A 25,175-nucleotide genomic window follows, 5' to 3' on the forward strand; every position below is an offset into this window, starting at 1 on the left:
TAAATTGCATAATTTATAAATTTTAATGATATGGGCAATTATTATTTTATATTAAAAAATTAAAATTTTTGTATTAAATTAAATTATGTTAAATATAATTGATTAATTATATCATTAATAATATGATAAGTTGCAGATTTATATAACTTTTAATTATTTAAAATAAATTATTTATTCATGGATTATAATTATTTTTTACATTAATTTTAAAATAAATCAAAGTAATGAATTTTACCACCTTTTATTTTACATTTTTGATTTATCTCTATAAATTTCAATATTTTTAATCCATATTCTCGAACACATGTCTATCTACTAATTTTTACTTTAATAATTAAAAATCACGCCATATTTTCTTTTTACCATTGATATATCTTTATAATATTTTTTAATAGCATAATAAAAGAAATTTCATTCAAGAATCTATAAATTATATATATATTCTCTCAATTTTATATTTTTTTTAACCGTGCATAGCACGGGTATATTGCTAGTGTTTCCAAAGGAGAGCGACATTATTGTTATTTTTAGGGATGAGCATTTGGTTAATCCGAACTACTCCAAACCGAATAACTCAATTCAAATATAGCTGAATTTCATAAATCAATTTTCCAATCCAAACCATATTTAATATAAAACTGAAAGTAATTGAACCCAACCGGATTAGTATTTTAAGCGGGTTAATCAAAATCAATCACGAGGAAATATCCAATCCAAATTTTTTTTCAATATCAGTATTCTCGTCTCCAGACTATATACATATGCTTACAAATTTAAAGACAATTGTATAGAACAAAAAATAAATAATAAAATTACTTAATTAATCCAACAAATTACAAGTGTCCAAATAAAAATTACAAAGGTAGTCATATCTAAATCAAACTATCCAAATAACAATTAATATGATTAGCATTAAAAGAAACATTCATTTTCAAAGTTTCAGTTAGAAAATTAGAATTAGTAACCAATTAATTAAGCATGTCTTTCTTTGTTAGTGATATTAAAAGTTATACCATATCGTTGTCACCTGTCACAACAAAAAATCTGAGATAAAAAAAAGATATTTTGAGCACTAATTTGACTAATTTGGATTAACTAGGGTTTTTTTCAAACTAACCGTGCCATAACTGAAAAATCAAATTAATATTTATAATTAATCGATCCAAATCAAAATTAATCTATTATCAGCCGAACCAAACCAACCAAAATTACTCAGTTCAATTTGAATTTTCGATTATATCGCAATCTGCTCTCCCCTAATTATTTTATTGTTATAATAATAAAAGCCCAACAAAATTTTCTTAAACCCACACGTGGTACGAAGAACAATCGTCATATATATTTTGTATTGAATCCTAAAGACATCTCTATATTATTTATCTTCCGCTAGTTTAGACAATGGTTTGGGTTCTGTCTCCCGCCGATCCTCTCTCAGGTAACTTTTCTCCTCCTCCTCCTCCTCCTCTCTGCGTCTTCAGTTACCTGTTCTGGTTGTTAATACCTAATTTCCTGTGAGATTATAGACTTTTAATTTAGGAAGGGAATTTGATTAACTTCCATTTTTGACTTCGATGGAGTTTTTTCCTGTTTCTTTTTACTCTATATGATAATAATTTTGTCAACCCTACAAGATCATCAGTAGTAGTAAATACACATATTGTGTGTGTTCTTCTTCTTCTTCTTCTTCTAGTAAGGAGTTTGTTGGTTTTTATGTTGTGATTGTTGTGACAGGTGAAGATAAATACTATATCTTTACTAAGGGAACATACAAAGTCGGTCGAAAAGGTACTCCTAAGAGTTTGGATGTGTAATCTTTCTTGCTTTTAGTTGTCGGTGGCATTGTGTTTTCCATTGATAATATGCGGGGATTTAATCCTGACTGTTTTATAATTGTATTTATTTAGTGACTGAAATATTCAGATGTTGGGTCGTCAAGGATATGATGCATGAGTGCTTCTATATTGGACTGTTGGAGACTTAATGAATAAAATGCAAGAGTGTATGTCGCCAATAACTTGTAAAATATAAAGGTCACACACACACACACATATAATATATAATCTTGGATTAGTTATTGTTTTATACTTTTGTTTTTCAAAATATGATCCTGTCTTTTATCTACATGCAAATGAATACCTCATTGTTAATTGTGAATTATTATGTTTTTTTTAATCCACAAATGTGCACGCTTGTTGCCTGTGTTTACCTTGATTTTCATTGTAATACTGTATTTCAGGCTTTCATGACTATGGCTGTTTATGAAATTAATTAACATATTTGAATTTGCTTTTATGCAATGCTTTGATGGTTACCTTCTAAAACGGAAATGATAATTTTAAGTTGCATGCCAAGCTGCCCAAGAGTAGTTATTTAAAGCTATATAGAAAGCACTTGTTTTGTGTTATCTGTTCCAACTGGGGATTCTGGGGAATATGTCTTTTGAAGGCTTCACATTCTGTTTCATTATTTCTTATTGCATTGATATGATGATTTCATTTCTGTAGGTTGTGATGTGATTATTACCAAAGACAAAGGAGTTTCTCGAATCCATGCAGAGATAGTTGTTGATCAAATGATTTCACTGAACCCCATGCAGAACAAGCATGAACAATCCTCCAAAGTACAAATTAGAGATTGTTCGAAGTATGGGACGTTTATTTACAAGAATCCTGGATCAAAGGAAAAGGTCCAAGAGTTCCCAAATAAAGAAACAATGTTAAAAGATGGGGACTTGGTATCTTTTGGGACTGGCAATGCAACTTACAGGTGAGCGTAAGTTTAAATATTTTTCTGGGTTTAGCATTTTGATTTTTGCATGTTTCTTTAAATTTGGTTTCTTAGTGGGTGAAGTTTTCTTGTAACATTATTTCTTAACAAATTTATGCTCTGGAGGCATTCTAGTTAGATGGTATTGAACAATCTCAAATGTTGGTTATGGTCATAGAGGAATGCACTTCTATGTTCCACTCCAGTATAATTGTTGCTTTTCTTTGGAACTAAAATATGCAGGTTCTCTTTCGTCCCCCTCATTTTTTTTGTCTCTTGTTCTGAGTCCTTTCAAGTTCTTCAAGACAAAGTTTCATCAATTGGTAAGTAAGAAAGACCTTGTTTAGCAGACGCCTCCTTGTATATGTGTGCTAAAATATTTCCAATGCTTTTTATTGACATATTTGGAATTTCATTTTGATTTTGCTATGTTCTTTTTCAACCCTTATTTTTTTATTGAATATTCCCTGCATAGTTTTCTAGGTTGTCTTCAGGATTAAATATATTTGGGAAATTATTATGACTGAAAAAGAAAAGAATAAATGAGATGGGTGGTTGAGAAATGTGAAATGTGATCAGTATTTAAGTAGATTTGAGAGGACTGCTTTACTGTTATAACATAAAATGGTGCATACTTGAGCTAATAGTAAGGGGCTGCTGCTAATAACTGGAATGTGCTTGTTACTTGTCTTAGAGTTTGATGCACAATTAGTCTTCCAGGTTATGACTGCAGATTTCTGGATTAGTCTTCCAGGTTATGACTATAAATTTCTTGTCGATAGCATTTGTGAATGCAAGGCAAAATTTCTGAACCAAAACCGAGTACATTTAATGACCAGTAAAAAACAGAAGGCAGCTGGAATGAACTTAATACTATCTCATGTAGTCTTCAGGGTGTCATGTACTCTTGTGAAGGTTTTGGTGCGCTTACTATATTGTTTTTTTTTTTTTTTTTTGTTACTTTCATTTGTATCCTAGGTGCTCGTATTACTTACCAATTGAGTGAAGAGTGCACGCATGTACTTGTTGATCACCAAATGGAAGTGACTAAGGATGTTATTGATGCTATTTTGGCTAAGAAACCTGTTATTCTCTGGAGTTGGGCTGAGGTATGTGGTCTATGTTCCATATTTCTTCTGGGTGAAATTTTGCTGCTAAGTTGCTATATTGAAGTTCAAACTTGTCAGCCATTATCTGGAAGCTAAGAATTTATTGCTTTACATTGAGGTTCGGAAGGCAATTATTAAATACTTTCATAAGTCATCTTGACATTTCCCTTGATTAAACTTGTAAATGTGAAATTATTGATAGTTTCTTGTTTTGTTTTAAATTAAGATGGTTTTATATGCCAAATTTGCATACAGTAAAATCAATTGCAAAATTATGATACATTATATCGAAAGTGTAGTTTTCATTTTGAGTTCAAAATACATTACTATAGATAGTTTTTACTCCTTTTACGATATTTTAATATTTCTCTTGCATACATAAATGACTTAGCACTGGGTGCATTTATCTTAAAAGTAGACCCTGAAAATTGCACTATCTATTCCCAGTACTATTATCAATTACTGCAATATTTTTAGTTGGTTGCAGAACAAGGCATTCGGTCAGAGATTCCAAGCTGGAGTTCGTAAGTATTGTCTGGTCTTGGTTACGGTGTTTGGTTAATACCTCTGTGCTGTTTCTTTTATGAGTTTGATGCAGCTGATTAAAAATGCCTTATTTCTATTTTTTGCTCAGCCATGTTCCAACATTAACAGTGAAAGGAGCACCTGTCAAAGTTGCAGACTCAATAACTCGTGCAAACTGTTTAAAAGGATACACTTTCCTACTGGAATCAGTAAATATGGTGATGTATTGGTTCCAAAATAATTTATAAATTCATTTTTATGTTAGTAATTGAATAACTTTTGCTATTGCTGGTGACTCTAAAGGGGATCTGTTAGAAGTTGCATGAAGACATCCAAAAACAGACACATATACAAAAACACAAGTCATAAGTTCATTTGAGCCCATATATTTTTTCTTCAATTTCATTTGGTACCTCCAACTTGAGAAGTTGCTATATTATATACTTAGGCACTCTCTGTGGGCCTTCTATTAATTTTGTTGATGGAACCATAATGTCCTTGGATGGCTCTATATTTGAATTGCTAGGGGAGTACTCAAATTAGGAAGCTGACTCTTGGATGACTATTCCTGTTGTTTTTGCATATCCTGACTCGTGGCTTTACCATCATTCCAGTGGCCATCTAGATCATTATTAGTTCTCCCCTCTACTGCTGGAAAAATATTAGCTATCTATCTCTAATCCAGATGCTGCATCATCATTCATATTACATCAAAGAAAACATCAATTCGCTTTCTAGAGGATAATAAATAATGGTAAGTGGGCCTGATTGGTTGTGATGCAAGAGATAAGGCTGTGCTCACTGCCATGGAGTGTGGTCTATTGGAAAATTAAAATCAATGAAAATAGAGAATTCAATATAAATTACCTATGGATCTTGTATCGTTAGTTTCAAACATAATCACATTAAAATGTTAATGAATTATGTTCATGGATCACAGCTCAAACATACCTTGATTGCAAAAGGTGCCCTTTCCTTTCAATGTCTTTAACAGAGATTGGGGGTGGGTAGGGGGTTCTCTCTCCCTCAACAGAAGTTAAGAAGTCTGAAGAGACTGCTTATTGAGCCAGAGGGCAAGGTGCAGGGACTGAATGCTTAGTTGTCTTTCTTTGTGTTCATGTAGATGAAGTTGAGTTTGGGCTGAAGGGAGAATGGATAGCTGTTGTGTTTCTCTCTTTTGTTTCTCAAAAAAAAATTTTTGGGTTGATAGGAGCAGTGTGGTGATGTGGCTGTTGGATATGATTGAATGAGTATGACAAAGTCTTATGGTCCCTTGATAAGGATCTAGTTATGGGTCTGCGTGTTAAAGGGTCAGGGTGAGTGAGAGGAGGTTGGGACGGTTGAGAGAGGGTTTTCTTTCTGTGACCTATGACTGTAATTAAATCAGATTCATTAGAGAGAACCTGGATCTCTTGAGTTAAAGTACTAAAAGACTTTTTGGAAGTTTCTGATACCATTTTATTAACTTGCTGTCCTTTAAATACAAAAACGGAAAGTAGCAATCTCCTACAAACAAGGAAATATGGAAATCATGGAGGACAACCCTCCTACAACTAAGGAATACAAATAACTGAAAAATAAAAACTGAAATTCACTAAACATGATGGCAACAAATAAGGAATCCACTAAAGCACTATAGCATCCACTAAGAAAATGCCATCTTGATCTGGATCAATAGATGCTTAAACCTTCTTTTTTTTGCCACTACTGAATCGTTGGTACTGCTGCAAAGGTCTACTAACACATTAAGATTTGTGCCATACATGGATGTGAATTTATTTAGCATATGTGTTCCATTAGCAAATGCAGACAATCCCAGCTCTAGTCTCTTGCACTACAGTAAACTTTGTCGGATCACTTGGTAGTAAACATATGATTATTTATTTTGATCCTGTTAGGGAGGTTAATTGTCATTTATATGTTGTGAGAATGATTGACATGGAGTCTATGCAATTTTCCTTTGACTTGGATGGTTATTTATTTTAATTTCTTGCTCTTACAGTACAAGTTTGGGGATAGGTTGCGGTCTCTCTTGGAATTGGGTGGTGCAAAAGTTATTTTCATTGAAGAATTTTGTTCAAGCAGCCAAGTATGCTTATCTTGCTCTTTCTTTATAAATTTGATTCTAGTTTTTTGTTGACAAGTTGAGATATTTATGTTTATGCCATTTTTGCACTAAATTAATAACAACCAAAGTAGTGTGAACTTGTTTTTATTGAGCATGATGATTAGTTGCATCATGAACAAAGTATTTTAGGGATAGTTTTTGTAGTTATTCAAACTACACAAGTGGATTTTGTATTTAATTTATCTTAATATTAATTAAAAGTACCATTGTCAAAGCATAGACAGAATATTTCAATTAACCAGAAATTTGGCATGTATGTTAATGTCTTGTATATTATACCCACTATGGCTTGTTATAATCTATGTTCAATGAGAACACTGTTGCTTTTCATCAGAATACCTTTGTTGACACTCTTAAGGGATGTTAGCAGAAATCTAGTTTAGATTTCTTAAAAAATATTTGGACATAGCAAGATTCTTTTGAAGATGAAGCTTTCTCGTGGCTCTTGTTCGTTTGCTGTTCTGTTGGGCCGAGGATGCGGAGCAAGAGGTGGTGAGAGAGGGAGATTCGTTGCATCAACGACATGAACTTTGAGTTTTGATCCTTGAGACTTGCAGTTGTATGAGACTTTTTTATTTTTTTTTTTCGGAAAACAGCTTATTGGGTTGATAGTTCTTGGACACTTTTCCTTGAAATCTGAAGCACCTATGAAAGGTCAGTGATTTTAGAGGACCAATGGGCTCTGATATTTGGTACTCGTTAGATTCATGTCAATATATCCTAAGTTGTGGATTTTGGAAAATCAGACGTTTACACACTTGGTTTTGTGCTTGTTTGTAGAGCTCACCGGTTCACTAAACTGGCTGTTTTTAGCCTCAAAGGCTCAGAACAGGGACTGGAATTGGTCCTGTTGGTTCCAGGCCCATTGGTTTTTGTCTTGTTCTGGTGTTTTCAGCCTTCTTTTCCTTTTTTTCTTTTGGGAACCGGCTGGTTTCTCTCTGAGCTGGTTCTAGTTCCTTATCAAGAAGGGCAGCAGTTAAAATCTGGCTCGTGAACAGACAGTTCTTGCCCGTTTCAAAACAGGAACTGCCGGGTTGGTTTTGGTCATTTTCTTTGGCCAGTTTCCAGTTTGAACTAGACCAATGGCTTGGTCTGCCTGTTTGGCATTGCTTTTGAATTGTATTTGGCAAACTATGTCTGCAATATTTAAGGCTTAGCAAACTACGGTTTAAAAAAGCTACTCCCTCTGTTCCTGAATATTTTTCCTTTTTGCTATAGCACATAGAATAAGAAAGTTAATTAATACTCTAAATTTTGTAATAATATAGCAAAAGTTCCATAACAGAGGGAGTATATTTTTTAACTTTTCTCTAACCATGGTTTTCCTAAAGATTAAGAAAAAATTTAAAACTAAAATAAAAAAATGAGTTTAGTTTTCAGAAGCACCTCTAAACTCATCCTAAAATAGAGCGATTATCTTTTTGCCAAGCCCAAGTGGCATAGGTGTAGCTTTGGCAATGAGTTGGGGTTATTCGGGTTCTTCACCCAACTCTAATGGGATGAGTTTAGGTAGTTGATAAAAGGATTTGTGGAGGGTTCCAGATAGTATTTTTACTATGTGTATTAGGTTTTTAAGGGCTTAGGTACCTTCTATCCATTACCTCTTTAATTAGTAGTCTAATATTATTATAATCATACTTTTCTAATTATATTTAGTATTATAATAACCCTTAGTATAGATATTTTATTTTTTTATAAAGTCAAAATAAAAAATTTTATGATTTTACTAATTTTTTATTTTCAAAAAAAAAAAAAAAAAAAAAAAAAAGTTTTAGTGTAAATGGGTACTTAAATGGGTAATTGTGATTGAATTTGGGGCGAGTTCAGGTAATAGAAGTTAAATTTTAAAAGGGTTTGGGACGGGTCAGACATCTCATTTATGAAAGGGTTCGAGTTTGGATAGTGCATTTTACCTCTTGATATTTTTAACGAGGTTTCTGTGATAAGCCTTTCATCATTTAGCAGTTGTATGTCTTACATCGGAATATCCAAATTCTGTTTGACTTATGTTCTAATTTGTGTTTGATGAAAATCTTATAGGGCTTGGATTATGGAGAAAATCTTCGAATGGTGTGTGTTATCCCTCAAGGATCAACAGACAAGTTTGGTCATTTCAGCAAACTGAGTTCGTTGTCTAGAGTGAATGAAGTGGATGTCTTATGTGCTGTTGTATCTGGCTATTTAGATTCTTCTATGTTGATATTGCCAACTGGTCAGTATTCCTCCTCCCCCCCCCCCCCCCCCCCCCCCCCCTCTTTTATTTTTCTGGAGGATTATTTGCTTCTCAACAATAGATGGAGCTGTTAACAATATTATGGCATATAAGTTCTAGGTCAACACCCCCCCTACCCCTCCCCAAACAAAATCTTCAGAATGGAGGCACCTTGTGCCACCAGTAATTTAACTTAGTTTTATCGAGTAAATCTCATGTTGGAAAAGATCATGTTTCATTTTTACATTAATAGCCCAATTTTCTTTGTTGTTTTATTACTTTAGGAAAGTTTCATGATACACAAAAATTTCTTAAATTATTGCATTAAAAGGTACACCTTGAATGTTGCTGAATATGATGTTGGGATTGGCTTGTGCATTAGTTTGGAAATGAAATTATACATGCTCTACAAAAGTTATTATCTCAGTTTCCATTTATTTGATATCTCAAATTAATGTAGCTTATTATATGCTCTTCTTCAGTGCTTGTTTCATCATCATGTTCCACGGATGAGACAGTAGTAGCAGATTCTGATGAAGAAGTGGAAACAACATCAGTTCATGCCACTGCCAATATCTGCAAAGAAGAAGCCCCTAAATGTGGGAACAAAGTGGAAATCTCCACATTTCAGCACCCTCCTATTAAATTGGGGGATACCCATGTTGCTAGCACTACGGGCAATCATGGTGAGATGTTGGGAAAAAGGGAGAAGGTGGATGAGCCTGAAAGCACGAATTCTGATATTATTTACAGCCAAGATTTAATTGTTAGAGATTGGCATGTACCAGCTACAACCAGGTCTACCACAAATGACGGAGTTTTAAATTTCAAGCGCTTCAAAAAGGTAATGACATTTTTTATGTCATCTTTTCTTTGTAATGACTTTGGTGTTTTTTCATCCATTTCTATGCCATGGCATGGAAGCCTCTCATTTTCCTAGAAATAACCACGATTTTGGAAATCCCTCATTTTCCTATAAATAACAAGATTTTATCAAGTATCAGAAACACAAATTCGAGGAGATAAGATGTCATCTGGACAAGAAGCAGAAAAAGTGTAAACCAGAAGATATCAACAACATGAAATTATCTCCATCTTGGAGAATATAAGCTTAAGAAACTCTCTTAAACACTCCAAAGTGAATGCCCATAATTAAGCTAAGAAAGTTATTACTCTACAAGAACTACCGAGGCAGCAATGGTTCTTGAAGAGCATCTCCAACCTGGTAGTCTAGATTGCAATAAATACTTGTTGCATGCCTTGAATATTTGAGCTGCTTTTTTTTTTTTTTTTCCTAAAAGCTCTAAATGTTGTTTCCAGAAATGGAAGTCCCTCTAATGTTCCTAGGAAGAACCAAGAACTTAAAAGTATTAAAAGGTTTGAGTCCCATATCCCAAGAAGCAGTGGAATGAAGAAAATGTTGAGTATTGAACTTCATCTACTCTATAACGCATAAGACATAGATGGAGATGTCTATGTTGTATCCGCAACAATTCATCAGCATTAATGCTTTTGAGGATTGCATCCCAAACCAAAACCTTTAGTTTGGATGGAGTCTAGCCTTGGAGATTCACTTAGCTTGAGGAAAATAAAATGACAGTTGGGACTGGGGATGCAATCAAGATGAGCAGAAATAGATCATCCAGATGTCATGGAAATGTTCGAAGTCTAATTCTACTAGGAGGTAAAGTTGTAAGAAGAAATCCTCTCTTTATTATGGTTTTTGAGAAAAAGTGAAACTTCTAAGAAACAGAATGTAGGTCAGAAGTATGGAAAACTGAAATGAGTGCAAGAAGATATATGCTATAGAGGATCGAGGTTAGGGTCTGGTGTATCTACTTTTAGACATCTTCCAAAACAATGACTAGAAAACCCATCCTTAACCTTATATTTAATACAGGGGAATTAAAAAAGAGCAAGGCATGAAATGAACTTCTAAGAGCCTATACAACCTTCTATGGCATCCAGTTCATCATGTCATGAGCTATACTTTCTCTTATCTACTCGTGCTAATCTGAATCTTTCCAACGAGATCAATGTTTTGAGACTCAAACCATCTTCAGGATTTATGGCTGGACACATGCAATCCTTGAATATAATTTTTTTGTTCAGTTTTTGTAATTCCAGTTTTTCATAATGAGCCTCGAACTTGAGAAAACAGGTTAATCTGTAACTTTCGCTTAGGGTTATGTCAATATTGAACAATCTAGAACTATAGTTTAAGCTTTTGGACTATGAGATTATCCTCTGTAATCTTGTCGAGAGGCCAATGGCTTTCCTAGAGTGTTGTGAAATGGCATTCATAACATTCTAGGATTGCAATCTTGTAGATTTTGAAACATTGCTTTTGGGATTGATTTAGCAATCCATGTTAGCTGTTTAGTACAAGAATATTTGACTTACATTTTGGGTTACATTGGAGAAGTTTGCTCTAATTTATGTTGCTGAACCAGTTTGCCCAGGGCAATAGAATTTCTTTTTAACCTTGATCTGAAAGAATCAATCATTTTCGCTCGAGTAGCTATTTGTTCATAATCTTATAAATTAACTACATCTTTTCTTGTATCATGTCAAATTAACATACTGCTTTATTCTCTTACAGAAAAATACTCAATCAGGGAATAGCTTCAACAGCCTGATTCCATTCTCAAAACACCCGTACAAGTGAGGTCCCTATTCTTGGTTACAGATTATTGCCTTATAATCTCTGGAACATCATGTTTATGAGTCTGTGTTTCTTCACAGAGACTCTGACTATGGGAATCAGGAGATGGTTGACTCTGTGAAAGAAGAGAGGAAGCGGAAGCAAATGGAAGCTGTTGCAGAGGATTTATTTAACAACGAGAAGGTAATTAACCTACTTATTTGATTTTAACAAAGGTTTAGCAGCAAAAGTTGAGCAATGCAACTTGATTTTGACCAAATGGTGCTTATTAAAATTACAGGGAAGACGGCGTGGTGTTGCTGGTTCTATTCGTTCAATTCTTTCTCGGGGGTGACATTGGGTATGCAGAAATAGTTAGATAATGTCCTCTTTATGTACAAATGGCTTGATAAAATTCTGTAAATGGCTTGACTTTTGTATTTTGATATGTTCCAATTTTAGTCAGTAGCATTGGCTCCACTTGTTTCTTCACCCTCCAATTTTTATTGCTAATTTGGAAACATACACCCTAAAACTAGTGGCAGCTCCCTTGATTTCTGGGGTTTTGGGCTGCCTCTTGATGAAGGGTGGAGGACCTTCCAATTAGAAAATTGGGAAGGGGCATAGACTTTTATAAATTAGTTCATGTTGATGGTGGTGGGGGCAGAATTTGGATACATATGATGTTAAAGGTTGGTTGCCATCTAAGTTCCTAATGTGTATAAAATGTTATAATATTTCTAAAAGGCTAAATACATAAATTCACTTCTGTACTTTTCATAAAAAAAAACCTTGTAGTACCCTTAATTTTTATTTTGATCCATTAAATACTTCAATTTATAAAATTTTACCTATTAAATATTTTATTTGACTTATTGAACACTTCAATTTATAAAATTAGAGTGATTAAACACTTATTGAAAAAATAAAATTATTGTTTCAAAAGTTATATTAATCACGTATTAAATTAATATTTTGCATATAAAAGTTAAAAACCCTTAAAGGTTACTGATTTTAATATATGGAGGTGTGAAATTATTATAAAAAATAAAGTTCAGGTGCAATAAGGTCGATTTTATAATTTAGGTGTCATAATATTTTTTTTGTTAAAGTTCAGGTATTACAAGATGTATTCCGTCATTTCTAAAATGCCCTTAAAAATTATTGGGTAATATTATACCGAGGAATTAACATTTTACTTCAGTACTATAGTTACTATGAAAAAATGTGGTATCAATTTTTTGATTTATAAAGATTAAAGTAGTTCTTTCAAAAAATAATATTGTACATTTTGATATCAATATTTAGAGATATTTTTAGGTTAATTTATGCGAGCTGGCTTTTATCAATATGTATTGTTGCTTCTTGTTGAGATGTAATCATTATGATTTTTTTTTTTTTCAATCTTGGTTTATTTAATTATCAAGGATCTTCCAGGCACATAAATCGAAACAGAAAATTGAGGTTTTGTTATTCATTAGTATAACATGACTTGTATCCATGTTAACCAATTTAACATTCATGAATATATCTTTACGATGTTTTTTTTTTTTTTTTTTAAGATTCATCATAATGCTTTTTTTGACTAACCGTTTGTTTGGAACAAATGAATTCTATAAACTTGTGGAATAAATTTATTTAGATTTTCATTATAGGAATTCAATTTTATGAAATTGAACATAACTACACCAAATTTCACGAAATAGATGGAATTTCCTAATGTATTTCATAGAATTAAGCGATTCAACTTTTTATGATAAAAACTACTATTTTTTTTTCTACAAAATAAAATTTTCAATTTTTGACTTATTTAACTTATTTATTTTATTAAATTTGACCAAAATCATTTAAAGAGTTTATTTTTATTATTATGTTTTTTATTTTAATATTTTTATCTTTTATTTTAATATTTTTAGCAATTTTTTACTATTAGGGAGAGAGATTCAAGTTAAATATAAATTTATCACTAAACTAAAAGCAATAGTTTTATTAATATTGTTTTTGTTTTATATATTTATTTTAATAAAAATATAAAAAATTATGTAGCATAACGTAAATATAATTGGTGTTTATTATTTATTTTTATGAAATTACTAAATGATATTTCAGGAAATAAAAACAAATGAATTTTTAATTATGAATTTATTGCATACATGATTGTGTGGAATTCAATTGAATTATATGTTTTCAATTAATCATACCAAATATGAAATTCATTAACAAATGAATTTTAGTAATTTCATATTTTGAATTCATTTATACCAAAACAGAGTGTAAATATGGAGAGAATTAGAAAATCAAATTAGATTTTTCTTAATAATAAAGAAAATATGTATGAATAATATAATTAAAATAATATGAATAAAAGAAATATAATTGAAGTAATTCTTAATTGTTATTAACAAAATTTAATAACTCTAAACAAATTATATTATATTTATGTAAGAGAAACAACTATACTCACAACTCGTGTCCAAGCCACACCTTACATTATCTCATCGTAAGATATTCTGAACCTCATTTGGAGGAGCTTGAAGGACATGCCTACCCACATTGCCAAACATAACCAAATTAGCTAACATATCTGCTATATGATTTGCTTCCCTATAGCAATAATGACCACAAACCTACAATGGATGTTTGAGAACTTCTTGAATTTGCACCAGCACATTTGGGAAGTGGAAATTTTGGACCTTGGTTTTTATCACTAGTTCCTTTGAGATAGAAGTCTAGTATTTCATTATCAACTTTCTATAAGCCAAAATAAGTCACCAAGTTTCTTGACTCAAAGCTTGCAACTTTACATCTATAGAAGTACACACACCTAGTCTCACAAAAAAAAAAAAAAAAAAAAAATCATCGACTCTGAAGATCACGAAGAACCCTCTTTAAATTTGACACCAAAATGCATAAAACAAGATAAGAGACTTATAGCAAATAAAATATCCGGTCTTGTAGCAGTGAGATACATTAGGCATCCAACCAAGCTTACTAAATATCCTTCATCAACTTTATGTGCATCATCTTCCTTATTTAGCTTCTCTTTTTGATTCATTCGCCTGCTTATAGCTTTGCACTCCTCCATTTGAAATTTCTTCAGGATTTCCTTCACATACTTCTTCTAGCAGATGAACACCTCATTTTATTTTATTTGATTTCTATTTCAGGAAAATAGGTCATAAGGCCTAGGTCTAAAAAACTTGTATGATTTCTTGTTCGAACTCCTCAACCAGCTTTGTATTATTTCTAGTTACCAAAAGATCATCAACATAGAACGGCACTATAAGAATGTCATTATCCTTTAGCTTCACATACGATTGAACTCAGAGCTTTTTATAAAGGCAAGGTTGTCAAATGATCATCGATCCTGCTGTAGCAAGTTCTTGGTGCTTGTTTTAAGCCATTAAGAGCCTTTTGAAGTAGGTAGACTTTATGTTCTTCATCTTGCTTTATAGATCCCTCTGGCTGATCTAAATATATTTCTTCTTGTAATATGCCATGTAAAAGGGCTGATTGGACATCTAACTGGAACACTTTTCAACCCTTTTGTGCTACTATGGCTAGTAGCAACCTGATTGTATCTAACCTGGCAACAGGAGCAAAGGTGTCAGAATAATCAACAGAAAAAATTTGGGCATACCCTTTTGTGACGAATTGGCCTTGTATTTATTGATGGAGCTAATCCACATTAAGTTTTTTTTTTTTTTTTTTTTTGAATACCCATTTTATGCCAATGACTTTTCTATCTTTAGGCTTATCAAGCAACTCACAAGTCTTTTTTTTTTTTAATAATTAGCGTCTCCTCCTCCATTGCTTTTCTCCATTTTGGGTTTTTTAGAGCTTCCTTATAGTGAGGTGGTTCACAAATTGCCACATTACATCTTTAATAGATGTATGAAAGTAGCTTATAGTTGATAATCTTCCGATTCATTCTTCCATTTGATCTTTTGTTTGGTCTCTAGGTGCATTAGTTTTTTAGTTCTTATAAAAATTCACCTATTTTATGAATTCTCGTAGCCCCACAATTCTTCCAAATTGAAATTTACATTTCTAATGACGGTTATTTTTCCTGTTTGAGGATGATACACCTTTTAGGCTTTGTAAACTAAACTGTAACCCACAAAGATGCCCATTATTGCCTTCTTGTCAAGTTTGTCATGTTTGACCTGTGGAACATGAGCAAAACACACACAACCAAATATGTTAAGGAAGTTTAATAAAGGCTTATACCTATAGTAAGCCTCAAATTGAGTTTTACCTTCCAAAGCCTTTATTGGAAGTCGATTTTGCAAACTATTGTATTCGCTGCTTCAACCTAAAAAGTTTTAGGTAACTCTTTCTCATGCTACATACACATGGCCATCTCTATTATTGATCTACTTCTCCTTTCGTTGACTCCATTTTATTCTGTAGTGTAGGGAGTCGTAAGCTAATGTTCAATACCAGCTTTTTCACAAAATAAATTGAATTTTGTCGAGGTGTACTCCTTCTCATTATTAGACCTCAGAATTTAAATCTTGCAGCCACTTTGATTTTTCACCATTTTCTTAAACTTTCAAAATACTTCAGGCACTTCTGATTTAAATTTCAAGAAAAAAAAAATCAAAACATTCTTGTAAAATCATCAATGAAAAGAATGTAGTAAAGGCTACCTTATAATGATGGTGTTCTGTGAGGACCTCGCACATCCGTATGTATTTTAGCTGCAACCTTTGTGAAGCTCTCCAAGTTGTCTTAGGAAATGACATCCGGTTTTGTATACAAAATTGACAACAATTATGGGAGCCGTGAATTAAGCAGCGAAAACTACCCATGATCTAAACAAGTACGAAAGCAAACCACATATAAATTACACAAGAACAAACCTATTGTAGCGCAGATTCGCTCATTGGAGTTCTGTGGATCCCGTATATGTATGGCACAACCAAAGAGAGGGGGTGAATTGGGTTTTCTAAAAATAAATATAAATTTTAGAATTTCAAAACAAAATATAGAATTCTAAGTGCAGCGGAAAAATACAGAACTCGTGAGAATAGATTATGAATTAGAATTACCTCACAATGTTCTATTCATAAAAGATAGAAAGTCTGTGCAAAGTGCAGCTATTGATTAGAACTGCTTCACACTGACTTATTCAATATTAGAACTTCTTTATGAAGGAAAGCTATTGAAATTAGAACTTCCTCATAAAGTTTAGAAAATCATATAAGACTGTGTGAGAGATAGTTATTGAATTTAGATCTGCTTCACAAAGCCTTAATCAAGTATCAGAACTACTTTATGATGGAAAGCTATTGTAATTAGAACTTCCTCATAAAGTTTAGAAAATTAATTAGAAATCCAAGCAGTGAAATATATTGTGAATAGAAGAACTGTTTAGAACATGGTATATTCACTTATCAGAATTCCAGAGTTTTAATGTTCAGAAAAGATAAGACTTAATACAGTTTTAAAACATCAAATTCATTTTCAACTTTAGCATTTCTAAAATATAAACAGAAGCGTAATAAAAGCAGTATCAAGCAAACTTCAGAAATTAAAAGATCAACACAGTGATTTATAGTGGTTCGGCACTAACTCGCCTACATTCACTCCCCAAGACGCATCTTGTGATCTTCAACTATGTTATCTCTTTTCAAGGGTAAGAGACAAACCAACAGTACAAGGCAATAGATCAACACCTAGATCTACCCTTTTATCCCACTAGATTTTCCAAAGGTTCTAGTTAACCTCAACCCTTTCTGTTTTTGGCAGAGTACAACAACTCAATTCAAGACATTAAAATCTCACACAAGGAGAAGGTCGCTTGATAACCTCTTTCACAATAGCTTCTAACCTAAGCTATTACACACAAGTTTATCAAATAAAAACCTGTCTACTATAGATTACAAAATCTAAATAGACAGAAAGAAATGCACATATAAGCACAGGAAAAACAGTTTATCAGATTAAAAAATCGTTTAGAACACATAACCGTTTTTCAAAAGTAGTTAATCAAAATTCTTTTCTCTTTAAAGATAAAAACGTAAAGTGTAAAGATGAAAAGAAAAATGGGGGTAGAGAGTAAGTTTTGAGAGAAAAAGATTTGATCAATGAGAGAATGCTCTTAAAACGAAAACTCTTACTTCACCACGTTCAAAGAGTGAAGAATTCCTTTATATAGAGAGCTATGAAGCTCTCGCTTTTGGAAAGAGAATATTTCATTTTGAAATCAGAATATCTTCTTTCCTTATTTAGAAGATATGAAAATCTTTGTTACTAAAAATTTATTTTATCCTTTTTGGTAAGAGAATAAAACACGATTTTACTTTCCTTTAAACAAAAGATTTTCGGCAGCAATTTGTTATGGAAAATATTTTTTACAAAAAGATGCTCTTACTAAAAAAAAACGAAAAAGATTCTTCCTCCGTTTTTAAGGTAAGAGAATAAATTGAAGTGCTTTAGATCTTCAAAAGATATTTCCGAAAAGATAATGTATGATTTATTACCAAAAACATTAGAGACGTAATCTCTTTAGTTTTAGGAAATTAAATCATTTTGATTTTAAAGAATATTTTTCGAAAACAAATAAAAGAATTTATTTTGAAAAAATCTAATTTCCGAAAAATAATTTTGTTGAGAGAAAAATTAATTTATGTGCTCATATATGAAGTTTCTCTCTATCCTACAAAGTATCCTAAATACCTAACCATTAGGGTCTTCGAATTATCTTCACACACTATGGATTTTGTAGGATTTGCCTTGTACGATTTCTTTCCATAAGTATTCTGCATAAAATAATATTAGCACAAATAATATAATTTAAATTTATTTGTTTTGTTTTAATCATCAAAATCCTAGATTAGAAATTGACCTTTGAGCCAACAAGTTCTTTCCAGATATCTTCAAGTCATCCTGCAGCTTTCTGCCGTGTGACCTTCATTGATTTTGTGAATCCTATTTTTTTGAGTGGGCAGAAAATCACAATACATTTGTTTCTCGAGAGACTACATACTATTTTTCTCGATACTCTGCTATATCTAGTGTGTATTCAAAAATCAATAATATCTCTTATCCACGTGGGAGGCAAACGATAAAATTGATCGTTCTGTTACCTACGCGGTTAATATTTTAAATAAAATAGATTATCCATTTTTAATTAAAATTAATAAATAAAATTTTAATTAAAAAATTAATCTATTAATTATTTAAAATACATAACCCACGTACGGTCCAAATAATTACGACACAGCAGGGATCGCAAGAATAAATTAATAAAGCTACAAATGATAATAAGAATCCATGCAGGACCAGTTTATTCTTATTATAATTAATCATAAATTATTCCACTAAAAATTTATGATTGAACTACCTATCAATTTAACTTTTTATAACAGAATAACTTATGTTCCCCATGTAAAGATTACAGATGCTTGTTAAATAAAATAATTCACTGACAATTTATTTAAATAACAATTTTAATTTTTAAGATTGTCACTTAACTTATTTCATGTGTTGGATTAAAAATCAACCTTCAGGATTTGCACAATGAAACCTTATAAGCTTAATTAAAGTGCATTATCTTCTCTAAACCAAGGCATGAATTTTATCATTAATTAATATTTCACAAATACAAGTTGCATTTGCCCAATGCATTGAGAATTATTGTCCCGATAAAAGAAACTCACTCTTTAATGAATTGAAGCACAAAACAATTTATAATTGCTCATATTAATTAAATGAAGATTAAGAATATAAATCTTATTTCTAATGGTCTAGAGAATATGTTTTAATAGTCAGTATAAAAATAATCATTCTCTACTTGGTTCAGTTAAATACGTATAAAATGTACTAACACTATTATTATAAAATATGCTGAAAAATTTATTCATTTAATGCAAATCTCCAATTAAATACATAGAAATAATTTTTCAAAGAAATAACATCAAAACCATACTATTACATTTGCATGGTTAATAGTATATCTTTATCAACAATTTGGCAAATAATCATAGAGTACAGAGACACCTTTTGTAATGTCCTTCTTCATGTTTAGCATTCTTTGATGATGACAATGGCCAAGTCTCTTGTGCCAGATTTGTGTGACATTGGGTTCTGTATGATAAGTTGCTTGCTTCTCCTCCGTTGGATCAAATGAAAAACTTTTACCTCTCATTTTAACCATTAAAATCCCATGACTAGTAGCATCATAGATTAGGTAGTGTCTGTTTTCAAAGAGCACTTTGAAATCCTTTTCTATTAACTGACCTACACTTAGTAAATTCTGGTCAATATCAGGTACATAAAGCACATATGAAATTATTTTTATATCTGAGCTTGTTGAAATTGCAATGTTTTACTTTCCCTTTGATTGAAATATGGATGCCATTTCCAATCCTCACCTTTGTGATTTTAGCAGGCTTCAATTTCTTAAAGAGACTCATGTCATGAGTCATTTGGCTTGTACAACCACTGTCGATTAGCCAACATTCTAAAGAACTAATGGTTGAGAAACATGTTGCCACAAAGAGCTGATCCTCTTCATCTTGATCAGCCACTTGAGCTTCTACCTCTTGTTTTTAAGCTTTGCTTTTGCAAATCACGGCGTCATGTCCATGCTGAATGCAATTATTGCACTTTACACCTAGTCTTCTCCCGCATTTGAATGGTGGATGACCAATTTTACCACAGTGCTTGCATATGGGATATGTTCCCATTAAGCTTCTGTCACAACTTGAAGTTTAATTCTTCTTATAATTCTTTTTCTTATTTTTTTCAGCATCTTGGTGCTTGACTAGCAAAGCTCCCTCAACAATACCATCTTGGCTCATAAGCCTTCTTTGCTCTTGAGCCTGCAAAGCATTTAATAGCTCTGCCAAAAGTGATCTCGGGTAGATCCTTTATGTTCTCTAAGGTGGTAATTGAAGCTTCATATTTTTTAGGCACAATAACAAGAATTTTTCTATAATTCTTGAATTAGGAAATTCAGTGTCAAGTAATCTTACTTTGTCGACTATACCGAGTAGCTTACCTTTGTCGGAAGATGGTAAGAGACAACTGTCCCTCACTGTAAAAAGATGACCCAAAAGAAGAGTACACAAGTTAAGTGGTGGTAAAGTTAAAATGGCTTAGACCATTTTAACAAGAAGAGAGCTCTGATACCATATCCTTAGTTTCAAAGGAGTAAAATAGAGAATCAAAACTGAAAAAGAAAGAAAATATTAAGAGAGAAGAGAGATAAAAGAATAAAGCGAAGGGATTCTTTTTGTTCATTCATCAACAATCATTTACATCTAAAAAAATCTCCAAACTCCTAGGAAACATGATTCACTAAATCATAAACAGATAAACAGTTTCTTAAACCATAGGAACAACTTATTGACCAGGTATTTATTAAAAAAAAAAAAAAACTGAAGCAATAAAAAGAAATAAAAAAGCAACTTGTAGCAGTCCTAAAGCAAAAATTTAACAAAAACTGCAATATATATAATCTAGATTCTAGAGTCTGCCATTTAACTTTAAAGACAACTGCAATTCTCCAATGACAAATACACCATAAAGCTACGCATAAGATTGCAGAAGCATTATCAAATACTTAAAAGAATGGCCTAATTTTACTGGTCTTCATATCTCCATCTGAGAAATTCAACGAAATAGTTGGGATCCAAATTTCTAGCTCATAATTATTTAGCATAAAAGTAACCTCGTAGAACATGTTCTATGGATTCTATAGTTAGCACTGCACAAAGAGCATGTAGAATTAATAACAACTATCTTCTATTCTACTATTATTAGTCATAAGTTTGTCATGTTGCAACAACCAAGCAAAACGATAAACTCTTTGAGGCACTCTTACTTTCCATAGATCTTTCCAAGTAGGATTGTAATTAAAATCCATAGTTTTCTTAGCAAGCACATAGCCAGATTTTCCATTATAAGAACCATTTGAAGTGCCAATTTACAAGGTGACTCCTTTTCTTACCACAGAGGCCATCCTAAATGAAGTTATGTATTCGTTTATCAAAGTCAACACGAATCGAGCGTGAGAAATACATGGCTTGCAAATATTGTGTCTAATTGATAATAACTTTTCAATTGAAATATAATTGATATAAAAAATAGTACATAGGTATATTTATCCTTTTATACTTATATTTAACTAATAAACTGTTTCTCTTGGAGTAATATGTGTAGGTTGAAGTAGGATGGTGATGTTGGTTTCAAGCGGCTGTGTGATTTTAACTTAGCTTTATTAGTGAAAACAGGGATGTCGATTATTAGTGGAGCCTGATGCTTTAGTATCGAGAATTTATAAAGCTCGATATTTCAAAGATTCATCAGTGTTAGAAGCTGGGGAGGGTAGAAATCTAAGCTATATATGGACCAGTATATACACTGGCTTTAGGGATGGCAATGGCTAGGGTTCGGTCAAGTAGTGCAATACCCATATCTAAACCCAATTTCATCCCCAGTCTCCGAGCCCTACCCAATATCCTATCGGGTAAAAAATGTTATATCCATCTCCAAATCCAATGAGTTTAGGTATATCCACAGATACTCATGAGTATCCATGACCCACAAATAACTACTTATCTACTGACTCATATCTTTTAAAAATTAGATTATATGGAATTAAAAAAATTAAATATTTATCTAAATGATTTATATAATATATAAAAATATGAAAATAAATTAATACATAAATAAATGTTTGAACAGTGGTAAATTAAAATTTTAATTCCAAATATCATAATACTTTACTTAAATGTAAAGGTAGCAGACTCTCCAGGTATAATTATAATAAAAGTTAATTTATAGAATAACTAAAAACCTCATATAATAAAATCACTAAGCGTAAAATATTATTATATGAACTCAAAATCACTATTATCATTGTGATTTTTCTCCATTTTTTGAAATTAAAATTTAAATCAAATATTAGAAATTAAATTTTAAATGTTAAAATCTAAAATTTTAAAAAATTTGACTAATTTAAATTAATATATGAAAACTATAATGAAATTATTTTTCATTACACTATATTAAATTAAAAATAAAATTATAATTTATATAGATGATTTACTACAAGTAACTCAATTTATTAAAAAATTCATACTATAATTTTAAAAAAATAATAAAATTTTCAATTGAATTTTGGGTACAGGATCAGGTTCGGGATTATAATAGCAATACCCATACCTTACTCGGACCCAAAATAAAATTTTCAAAACGCATATCCTATCCAAACCCAATCAAAAACCTAAAATTCGGGTTTGACTGGATTTCGGGTTGGGTTGATTTTGCCATCCCTAACTAGCTGCTTTTGAGAAGAGGATGTCAACGGAGGATCAGATGTGGGTTGAGCACGGAGGTTTATAGCATGCCTTGGTTACCGGATGGCCAAACACCGCAGTCAGAAAACAACAGAGGAATGGACTCGTTACTGGTGGCGGATTTGATGAGTGTAGAGCAGCGGGTTTGGATGGTGAGACCTTGCAGATGTTGTTTAACCCCCATGAAGTGGAAGTGATTCGACAAATTCCCTTTGGCAATGTCGCCGGGTCTGATTCTTGGTATTGGTTTTTTGATAAAAGAGGCATCTATTCAGTCTCCAGAGGGTACAAGTTGCTCTATAATGATGGCAGTCTAGTTCGTCTATACCAGCAGCTTTATGGTTAGCAATATGGAAAAGTAATGTGGATGTCGGCTTGTTATGTCCTGTTTGTAATTTGGCTATTGACTCATCCCTCCATGCAGTTTGGACTTTCTCTTTTGCACAGGATTTATGGTCACGGTCTTCATTGGGGTGGTGGCAGTTTGATGGTTCGATTATGGGGTGGATGGCTATGGTTCTGCAGCACTATGATATGCAGTAGGTGCAGCTCTTATTTTTTCAAGCTTGGGAAGCCTGATTTAATCGTAACCATGTGGTATGGGGAGGGAGCTTTTGTCAACCTGCTGGAGCTGTTAGGAAAGCTGTGGTAGCGGTTCAAGAGTGGACTGTGGCCCGACAGATGTCAGTAGGCCGGCGTCGCCAACGAGTGCAACATCAGGTACGGTGGTCGCCTCCGCCTGCTGGTGTGTGTTAGAAGTAAATGTTGACGCAGCTTGGAACTCGTCGACTCGGGGTGCTAGCATGGAATGGATAGTATATGACGTGCAAGGTAGTACAATAGGCGGTGCTATGGTGTTTGGCTTTTTGTGTGCTAATGCTGAGATGGCAGAGTTGATGGGTATAAGGGAGGTTCTAAATTGGCTGAAGCAGTCGGGCATAAGGGGGAGCTGGTTGTGGAATGTGATTGTTTGAGCATGGTGATGGCACCTCAACAACAGTGTCAGGATTTGTCCTATTTTGGCTTTTTACTTCAAGAGTGCAAGTCTTTGTGTAGGGATTTTACTTCTTTTATCTTTTAATTTGGTCAAGTGATTAGCGAATAAACGTGCTCATGTTCTAACTCGAGCAGCTGGTTCTATCTCTGGTCCGGTGGAGTGGGATCTTATCCTTCAGTCTATTATCCAGGATGTGTTATAATCTGACCTTAATAATTAAGCAATATTATTATTATAAAAAAAAAAAAAATACAAATTGAACTAAATTTATTTAATATTATACTAATATTTAAATATTTATTATCAATCACAAAATACTTGACCTGCAATAGAAGTACCAAGTCATTAAAATCTTACATAGTATTTCCTCAATCTCAATTCAAATGCATTAGCATTATGAAATTGTAAACTTTAAGTCTCTATTTGTTTCTAAAAAACAATTTATTTTTAAAAATTATTTTCCAAAAAAAAAAAAAAATATTGACCGAAGACTTTGAACTTCATGAGATTTTATAATTTCATCATATTTTGATATTTTTATTAATTTCATCCCTCCCAATTTTTTGTAGCAATAGCAACTTCAATTGCAATCACGAATAATAACACTCCATATAGAAAAAAGAATTTCAGTGGGACCTCTCTTACCATAGTTTATTGTGATTTTGATTGAGAGGTTAATTAATTAATATTATCAATTGCAATTAATTATTTAACATTATTAATTAATTTGAGAGAGAGATGCAAAATAAAAGCAAGGTTAATTGAAATTCTTACTAGCATCTCCAACAACCACTGTTGTTAGTATACTTAGGCATGCTTGATAATACTAGATGTTTTTATAGTTGTTAGTTATTTTATTACCTGTTAACGGTTAGATATTGATTATTAGCTGTTTATATATTTGTTTAAAGTAAAAGTATTCGGTTAAAAATAATTGTTTGATTAGTTGTTGAATTTAAAGTGATAAAATGACATTTGAATATTGAGTTAGAATTTTAACACATGATTATAGAAGCGAACTCATTATAAAAAAAAAGAGAGATCATTTATATAATGTGTTATTATTTTTCAGTCAAAAGAATGTTAATCTATAGGTGAAGTCTAACTACATTGATTGAAATCCCTATCAATATTTCTAAAATGATAACACAATTTTCTTACATGTCTTTCTATTAATTCATTATTAAATTATTTTGTTTAAATTTTTTTATAAAATAATGTAATTTTTCAACATAATTGCAGACTTGCAGTACCATAGCAATAAATTGGAAAGAAAGACTTTAACCAATGTTGTAGGTTAATCAAGGGCAGGGTTGTCAAAAAATTTTCAATAAAAAATATATAAATGCTAAATATTAAGTGGAATAACATATTAAAAAATGCTATATTATTCACTAAAAGCTATTGTAAATATTACCTTACCAAAAGAGATACTCTACAAAACAGTATTTTAACATAGTCAAAACTCTAAACGTTTCCTCA

The 25,175-nt window shown here is 32.0% G+C and overlaps 1 protein-coding gene across 1 annotated transcript; it reads left to right on the plus strand.

Moving 5' to 3' along the window:
• The first annotated feature begins 1,292 nt into the window (after window positions 1–1,292).
• On the plus strand, window positions 1,293–11,864 carry NBS1 (nijmegen breakage syndrome 1). The gene is made up of 13 exons (XM_012229287.4): window positions 1,293–1,435; window positions 1,732–1,785; window positions 2,505–2,766; window positions 3,010–3,089; window positions 3,745–3,875; window positions 4,353–4,399; window positions 4,510–4,618; window positions 6,403–6,489; window positions 8,569–8,740; window positions 9,223–9,584; window positions 11,343–11,404; window positions 11,486–11,588; window positions 11,686–11,864. The coding sequence occupies exons 1-13, from the start codon at window positions 1,399–1,401 to the stop codon at window positions 11,737–11,739; spliced, it is 1,560 nt and encodes a 519-aa protein (XP_012084677.1). The 5' UTR covers window positions 1,293–1,398; the 3' UTR covers window positions 11,740–11,864.
• The last annotated feature ends 13,311 nt before the right edge of the window (window positions 11,865–25,175 follow it).

The sequence above is a fragment of the Jatropha curcas genome, chromosome 4 (assembly GCF_041381405.1).
Source record: "Jatropha curcas cultivar XTBG-Jc1 chromosome 4, XTBG_Jcur_1.0, whole genome shotgun sequence".
NCBI classification, from domain to species: Eukaryota; Viridiplantae; Streptophyta; class Magnoliopsida; order Malpighiales; family Euphorbiaceae; genus Jatropha; species Jatropha curcas.